Here is a 9,106-nt window from a genome sequence, read left to right as displayed (position 1 = left end):
TTTTTCCTCTAGAGTAGGAATGCAGGTTAGGAGTTGTATGTATGGAATGGGCACATTCCACTAATTAAAACTTTCATTTCTGCCCTGGATACGACTACCTCAATCTCCAAGCACTGTACAAGAAGTAAGCTGTCCACGACAGAGGGAGTCAATTGAAATCTGTAAGGTGGAATGCCTTTATAAAAAATATTAATCCTCCTCCGTATGACCAAACAGATAAACCGCACTAGGAGTTTTGGCTTCTTTTCAAAATCCCCTTTGAACTAGCTTCCAGAGGACCCAATTCAAGCCAAAGGTACCCGAATCCTGTTACTAATAAAAGAACCAAGGGGTAACACAGTTCTGTTGTACTCGAAAGACGGATGTCTCGCTCCCTGATGAAACTCTGATGTTGTGAAATCTTGAACTGGACTCAAACGCACTTTTTGTTCTCTCTCATTCTCTTTATTAACAAGTTACTAAACAAACTGGGCATTTCGTCTTGAAGGAAGACTAAAGGGAACACAGTCTTGCTGCTGCTACAGATGATACCCTTCATTATACCCTTTGACAAAAAAGACATACATACAAACATGAAAGTCATAACTCATTTATTGAATGAATAGTATATGCAAGGATACCAATAAAAGGAAACTAATACTACAAACTACAATTTTGAAAATAAAGCCAATATAACAGGAACAAAATATACATAACATGAGAGGAATGTTTGATTTTGACCCATAATGCATTCCTTATCTTTACAGTTAACCTAAATGTCTGTTAGAACAAAACTGTATACCTTGGTCTAACCTTTAGTGCTTTTCAAAAAAGCAACAACATTCTAGAACACTTTTCTTTTTCTTTGAGATATTTAAGATTCACACATTTGTTCAAGTACATAGATTCTGATTCAACAGTAGATCTACATATCTTGTTATTCTCTTAATATCTTGAGTAGCACGTACTCCTGAGCAAGTACTATCTGAAATTCTAAAATTGCTGATCTTTGAAATAAAATGTATTTCAGCTGTGGGTTTTTAATAAATTGAGATGAAAAGTAAAATTCACACCCCCTCCCCCTCCCCCCAGGAACAAAGAGCTCTTATTAAAGTATAGAAACTCAAGTCTATCTTTCTACTCTAAAGAACATTTCTTACTAACAGTTCTGGTAAGGCAATAAATGCTCCAGAATAATCTTCAATATACGCTTGCAAAGATTACACTGTTGAATATCGATAACGAAAACAAAACAAAACAGAGGGGGAAAAAAAGGAAAGAAAAGACGCTTCAAAATTTCAAGCTAAAATATGCATAAAAGACAGTCATGGCAGTATTTTTTGAAATGACGTACGTGTTATATACTTATCAAATAATGTCATGCTTATTAAAACTACGGTTAAGGACTTAAGAGATGAACAGTAAATACACTGCTGAGGTCCATTTTTCTAAATATTCATACCACAATGTAATTACTACCCAGAAGATGATGCTGCTACTTGGGAACATAAGTACTGTACAATTTTTACATTGTAAGGCACTTTTTACTCAGCATGTGACGAAGACATGGATGGAGAATCAAAGTATCGGAGGTTTACAACCAAAGGTGATTTTTCATGTGACTTCAATTTACATTTCATTTCAACTTTTAACGAAAGACTGTTTAGCCAATCACACCACAGTGAGAAAGATAGGTAGCCAGCCACTTATTCTAGCCAACCAAAAGGTAAAGTGCTATTCTGGTTGCTAGTGGCAGAGAAAGGGTTGAAGACACCCATACAAAGGTATACACTTGATTACATAGCAAATCCATCGACTGACAGCTAAGTATTTGAAGTCCATGATATGATCATCGACTGGCCATGTTTACCCCGGCACCTTCCATTTTTCCTAAGAACATCATTACAGTAGTTGTCCAAAAATGAAGGTGCTCTATTGTTCCGTGGGTAAGTGTATGGCACACCATGTAAAAATGATCAAGACACAGTGATTCAAAGATTTAAAATAACAGGTTTCAAGCTGTTGTAAGGAAATAAAGTACAGATCCTTTGGGAAAAGTCACATAGCTTGGTAAACAAACATCTAGATCTGTCGTTGCACTTCAAGTCATGGTGAATTTTGAAAATTCATCACATACACACAACATAAAAAAAAAAAAAACAAAAAAAAAAAAACACCCAATGGCATATTTAGAGCAAAAGGAGAAAAACATATAGGGCAACCCCACTAAAGCTAGTTTCCTTCTAAAAATAATAAAAGATGGTTAAAATAAAGCAATCATCAAGTCCCTTGACTTAAGTGAATACACACTCGACAAATGTGACCTTAAGGGACTAGCGGTTAAAAAAAAAAAAAAATCAGTCATTAAGCACAGTGTAATTTTCCACCTGTTACATTTTAAAAATGCTTTTCCATAAGCTGCAGAATATCTCGATGCACAGTCAAGTTAACACGGTATCTCTTGTTTGCTAATTTGCTTTAATGTGGTAGGTTAACTAATAATTCAGAAATCAGAAGCCCTACCTTTGAATATTGAGGTGCTATGGTAATATTAGGCAGACCACAACTAAAGTTTTTTGGTTTTGCCATAAAGAAATATATAAATGTGCTTCAGCAGGTAAGTGGGAGAAAATATCACGAGCTGGGAATGCCAGTGTGAAAATCCTTTCTGAACAGCTGGGTTCTTAGGCTTCGAAAAACAACTTCGATGATTGAAAAAACAACACCAGGCCCTACCAGAAGAAAAGGAGGGCACGAAAGCCTATTTGATAGATAAGCAAAGCAATGAACGAAAACATTAAAAATATTAAATAATTTTTTTTTAAAATAGTGGTCACAAAATTAAAAATAAATACTGTTTACTGCAGGCTGCTTTTTGACTCCTACAGCACATGAGACCTCCTTACATACTCTGGGCCAATATATGAAGTGTTCCACACCACACGGCACTTGAGAGGAACCGATTTCCGACATGGTGGCTGAAGTCCTTAGTGAGTGGTAACCCTTTACATCTTAAAGAGGTTCAATTTGCTGTTGCCAAATGTTAGTTTCAACTTGAGAGGATCCAATAATTTTGCTAGAAGTTCTTTGTATGACATAAGAGAAGAGGTTTACTGTCAAGAGAAGTTTGGCAGAGGCGCACCGGAGCTCATAACTTATCACCAGTTGCCCGAGTGCATGCTGGTCAGTGAGAACAACTTTAACAGGGACGAAATGAAAAGCTTTAGCACACTTCTTGGAAGAGATTTTTAGCATGTGCTGTCAAAGCCAAGAGAAAAAGAAGGTTCTCTTCATTTCTAGTATCCATTACTTGAGTGTGGAAAAAAAAAAAAAGCAAAAAAAAAAAAAAAGCACAAATTCCCATGTGTCGCCACCAGAGGCGTGTTTGCACTGTAAAGTGAAATTTGCTTATGCTCTCCCTTGAGTATGAATCCACTAAACAAACTTAGACACTCTAAACAGTAGAACTTTGTTCAGTCCAGAAATATAGCTTACTTCATTTCAATGTCTGCTTTAACTGTCGACACTAAACACAGGGTTAATAGTGTTTCAATTGCTTCCCAGAAACTGCAAACTACAGCTACGTAATAGCAACATGTCAAATTCTGCCATCTAGTGAAGGCTCATAAAACAAACAAAAGACGTTTTTAGGCGGTTCAATGAAGGATCTAAGAGTTGGGCAGTAAAAAGTTACAAACCCTTTTTGATTTTAGAAAACAGTGAAAAAAGCATAGTAGTTATGGATGTCTTATTCAATTCCCAGTTTTCTAACTCTGTCCCATGAACCTGTTCAAAAGATGATAAAAAATTGTAAAATATGATGCTTGAGGGGAACACAATAAATATAATGTTATTGAGGAGCGAGAACATCTTATCGGTTTGACATTACAACTATACTTATGGATAAAGTGGAGAGCTTGGTTTTACTGGTACAAAATCAGCTAGTTAAAAAAACTATGCAAGCCTACACAATCCTTTAGCATTCTAGGAACATGCTTAACTAAACATAATAGCATTAAAAAAATCATACTGCATATACCATTACTCCAACATGTTATTTATCAGTGAGTATTGTATCCTGACAACAGATCCGAGAGAAGTAACGTTCATACCTAGTTTCCATTAAGTTGCTGCTGAGTTAGTTGCTGCTGGTCAATTTCTACTTTTCCCCGGCTTTTACTCTCTCGTTCCTCATCTTCTTCATCTCTCTCATCATTTCCACTATGATTTTTACAATATAGTCTACAATGATGAAAGATAAAAATCTCAAAACGTTTTGTCACTGCTGATAATACATTTACACCATTAGCAGATGAGGTTGGTGCCCATTTAAAATAAAGGTTTCCTCATCCATGCTTTCTAAAAACTCTACAATTAGTTACGGGTCCATTTCTATCTGAAAGATAGGAAAGCACTCTATTAATGAGATAACGCAAGTTCATCGGAAACAAAACCTCTGGTTTAGGGTAAACGTTGTCACACATGCCCAAAGATGAGGCAAGTCCTCATTCTGCCCACTGAGATGAAAAATAAATCTTCCAGCCAACTTGAAAATACAAACTTGCAGGTATACAGATGAAATAATCAAACTTGAGGTTTCAGAAAGATAATAAGAGTACATTTTAGGAAACAATATAAACTCTATATATACTGTTGCTTTTTGCTCGTGTTTCATGAAACATTTTTATTCAAATTCCTCAAAATGTCTTCCCAGCACTCGTGTCCTGGCTTTCATTAGAACACCTTTGTGAGCCCCCTAACAGTTTTCCAGGCCCTGTGTTTGGCTAGGTCTCTCCTGATCTAGACTGGCTCTTCCAACCTCTCTTTCCCATGACACTCACTTTTTGGAAAAAGTTACACCAGCTACCTTTTCAACTACACCACTCTGGACTTGTCTAACTGTGGCGCTGCTTCAATTGGTTCTCTCTTACTCCAGATTCCTATAAAACTGGAAATAAGGTCCACGGGCTTGCTTAGCTGTAGGTTCAACTTTTTTCTTTGTTAGTCCAGGATATTTGATAGGTGACCCTGTGTACTTCAAGAGGAATGTTAATTTCAGAATGCCCCACTATCAGTGATGCTTTTCGATCACTTGGTTTAAGTGGTGGTGATGGCCAAATTTCTCCACTGGGATGGTAGGTTTTCCCCTTTCAAACCAGAGGATTTGTACCTCTGGAGTGATACTTTGACATTAGGCCGTTCTGACAACCTTTTATGTGGGTAATATACACCATATACTTGACATTCATTGCTTTTAATAAATAGCAATGTGAGTTACTTAGGACAAGGGTTTAGGGAGGCCAACTAACATATAAGTACCAAATCTGTGTTTTATAGGTAACCACCCCACTGTAATCAGTGGGTGAGCTGATATGAGCTCAGTTTTAAGTCAATTACATATATAAGATGACAAGATGGAACAATGCTTTAAAAACGTTCAGTGAGTGCCCTCTTGTGGTCAGCAACAGATAAGACATTCCTATAGGAATCCTGACACAAAGGATCTAAAACTTGGTTTAACATGAGGAGTGTCTAACATGTGAGTAGAATTAAAGGCAGAGGGGAGGGTGGGGAGCAACAAAAGCAACTGACTTCTGACCTAGTTTTGCTTATTTTTTTATTCTTAAAATATTTTCAGTTACTTCCAAAGAACTACGGAGAATTTGTACTCTTCAAATGCTACCCACTGGGAATCACTTATAAATTATGGGAAATATGGAGGCGTAGAGAAACAAAGCAAGTGGCATCATGAAAAAGCAAATAGCTAAATCTAGAATGTGGGACTCTACAAGACTTATCGGGCGGGGTGGAGTGGGGATTGCTCTATATCAAGAGAGACTTATGAGATATAGCCATTAAATGCAATGTAGGGACCTTGAAAGTATTGAGATTCGAACAAAGCAAGTCTAAAAAGACATTTCCAAGACAACTGGGGAAATGTAAACGTAGACTTGGTAGGACAGCATACTAAGAACTTACTGTTGATCTTACAAAGTGTGATAATGGCACCATGATACCGATGTAGGGATAAAATGACAAAAGGGATGTCAGGTTCTGCTTTAACTAAATACATCAGAAAGAAAAACAATAGATGAAAACAAGTGTGGCAGTAACTTGGTAGCTGCTGAGATGGGGAGCTGTTATCCTATTCTATTTTTGTATACTTCTGAAATTTTTCCTAAGTTTTTTCTTTTTCTTCCCTGTAAGAGTTTTTTCCTAAAGGGACGAGCCCTTTTTTGTTAAAACAGATCTTCATCTTTTTATGGGATTATTTTTCACCCCCACAGGCCCATTATATGTCCTTCACCAATCTAGACACCGAGATCACGGGTGTAAACCAGTCAAACAAGATCTCTACTGTCACAGAATTTATTTTATGGTGGGTGACTGACTTTTTAGAGACCTTCATATTTCAAAGTTTAGTAATACAATAAAGACAATAAAACAGGATAAGCAGAATCACTATGTAACCTTCTCTTGCCTTCTTAATGAACACACTTCATTTAATGAATAGATTACTATAATAATCTAATGAGTATATTCAGGATCCAGAGCCAGTGAAGAAGGAAAGCACATACAGGAGAGGGAAACCCCTTCATTCAGAGGTATTCCTCCCATTTTCCATTCTTCTATCCCCAAACTACTTGCATACGGACTCTGATTTGAGCTCAATAGTCTCTATGAAAAAATCTGGAACCCACACCATATGCAGATTTTAGAAACAAATTGCAATGTGAAAAAAATAGAAAGAGTAATTCAAATCACTGTGGACCCCGGTACAAATACTTTCGTTTAGAGATGGTCACTGGCAACATGGTTCTCTAACAGCTAGAGAGTAAAAACCATCTGAATGTCTAGAAAAGGAAGTGATTATGCAACCATTAAAATGGTGATGTAGAACTGTTTAATGTCACAGAAAAATACCCCAGATATTATAAGAGTATACATAAGAAAATCTTTTTATAAATATGTACATACACGATCACATGTCTAGAAAATATTCCAAAAGATTTCAAATTCTCTCTGCTGGTAAAATTATGGATGAGGTAACAACTGTTCAGCTGCTGAATATGCCCCTCAAAAATCTTTTACGTATACAGGTGTGCATCTGCACACACATGTGCATACGTGTACTTGTTACATGCTAAAGTAGATCATGCAACTTGGGTTTTTCACCTTACTTGATCACAGGTATAATACCTCTCCACGACTCTCCATAGGGAGCTACTTCATTCTTTAATTGCTGCAGAGTATTCCACTAAACGCACATACTAAAACTTAAGTCTTTTGATAGACCTTCTGGTTTTTGGGGGGTTGATTTTTGCTGGAATGCGTGAAAGGCTAAAAATCTTTTCCGATTTACCTTCAGTTAACTCTAGCTATTCCCCTGGCAACTTAGCAAAACTTGGCATGACGTGCCCGCTTCTGCACTGAGCTGCTACCCCTCGGTGGGTGGACTGTAGCTGGAGCGGGAGAATTATACTCTGAGAAGAAGCTGTATCTCTGTTCCTGTGTGGTGTAACCCGACAGTGACCTATGCCTATAGAACTACAGTGGACCAGGTGCTGGCTCCAAATGCGGTACGAGGCTTTTAAGCTCGGGTGGCTCCCCTGTGGACCTACCCAATGTGAATCCAATCTTACTGGACCTGAGCCGCACTGTTACGCTGACTGATGCCATCTGTGGTCATCTCACCAACCCGAAGAACAGGTGAGTAAGATGCCTTAGCGGGTATCGCAGTGAGCACGAACAGTAATGCAACGAAACTTCTCGCGTGTACGTTTTTGTACTGTTTTCTGCTCACTTCCCTGGCATAAATCTCTACAAAGCAGACTAGTGGCAAAATATATACACCATTTCGTTAAAGGTTTTGGTCTCCAACGCTATATTGTTTTCCCAAATTGTACCAATTTATAGCCTAACTCAGTATCAAACATGAATGCCCAGGTCTCCAGAACCCAGCTGCCATGTGAATCCTAATCTTTGCCCATCAGATAGGCAAAAACTGGTAACATCTTGTTTTAATGTATGTTTTTTTCATTACAAATAAGGGAGAATAGCTTTTCACGTGCTTATAATCCACGGCCAGTCCTCTTATAAATTCCCTTTGCATGTCCTTGGCCCATTAAAAAAAAAAAAAACAAAAAACAAAAGACAAAACCTGGGCTGTTTTTCTTAAGGATTCGAAGTTCTCTTTAGTCTAATTTCAATACAGTCAAAAATCCTGAGTTTCCTATCATGCTTAGAAAGGTCATCTGTACTCAACAGATTCTAGAAAATTTCTCCTACATTTTCTACTCAGTTTTACATACGATTAGGTTTTTAACCCATGAAGGATATATTCTGGGGTGCAGTCTGAGGTAAGGATCCAACCCATTTTCTAAATGGAGAGCCAGTTGTATAAACCGTAGAGATACCAAGTATTGAATAATCCATCCTGTCTCCACAGATCTAGTACTACTGAAATTACCCTAACAGAGACATGGATTTCTTGTGGCCATTGTCACTGTGCCAGTACCAGGTTTAATTACTATGTCACTGGTTTTGAGATCTAATAGGGGATTTTCCCTCTTGATCTCATTTCAATTTCTTCTTGGCTGCTGTGATCAAGACGTGTTGACTACCCCCGTACCTACTTTCTCCCATTCCCTTCGTAATACTGAACCAGATTTGGGTAGCAATATGCCCACCAGGGGTATGTTCCCCTGTCTCCCTGGGACATGGTGACTCAATTCTGGCTAATGGGATGCTGAGCAGAAGAGCTTGTGGAACTTCCAGAAAGGCGGACTAGAAAGCCACTCGGCTGGAGGAATGGCCACCTCACCCACTTTCCTTTGCTCCCACTCCCTCCTAACTGCCTGTGGAAGGGACGCCCCAAGGAGGAGAGAGCCGGAAGATGGTCATCTGGGTCCCCGAGGACACGCAGAACAGCCTACCACATCTGGACTGCTCTCCTTGGGACATATTTTGGGGGAAAACCAAATTTCTATCTGGTTTAAGCTTTCAGTTGTTTCCTATTATATAAAGTAACTTAACCATTACCAAAAGTACCCCATTTACTCTTCTAGATAAAAGTCAAAACTCTGTATTTCATTACAATTGTATTTATCGTCTAGATTAATTTGAG

At 38.0% G+C, this 9,106-nt stretch overlaps 1 protein-coding gene across 5 annotated transcripts in view; it reads right to left on the bottom strand.

Moving 5' to 3' along the window:
• Positions 1 to 573: 573 nt before the first annotated feature.
• The window catches only part of PHF6 (PHD finger protein 6), a 46,615-nt gene continuing 38,082 nt past the window's right edge, over positions 574 to 9,106 (bottom strand). For 3 of the 5 annotated variants that reach the window (XM_019824320.3, XM_045050589.1, XM_045050588.1), the window contains 2 exons: positions 4,092 to 4,221; positions 574 to 3,765 (listed from right to left, as the gene is read on the bottom strand). In XM_019824320.3, coding sequence (XP_019679879.1) covers positions 4,092 to 4,221 — 130 coding nt within the window. In that variant the 3' untranslated portion in view covers positions 574 to 3,765. The remainder of the gene's footprint in view (positions 3,766 to 4,091; positions 4,222 to 9,106) is intronic. The other 2 variants (XM_019824321.3, XM_045050587.1) reach the window with 2 other exon arrangements.

This window comes from Felis catus, chromosome X (genome assembly GCF_018350175.1).
Source record: "Felis catus isolate Fca126 chromosome X, F.catus_Fca126_mat1.0, whole genome shotgun sequence".
NCBI classification, from domain to species: domain Eukaryota; kingdom Metazoa; phylum Chordata; class Mammalia; order Carnivora; family Felidae; genus Felis; species Felis catus.
Note: the sequence above shows the minus strand (reverse complement) of the source record. Positions and strands in the feature narration are given on the sequence as shown.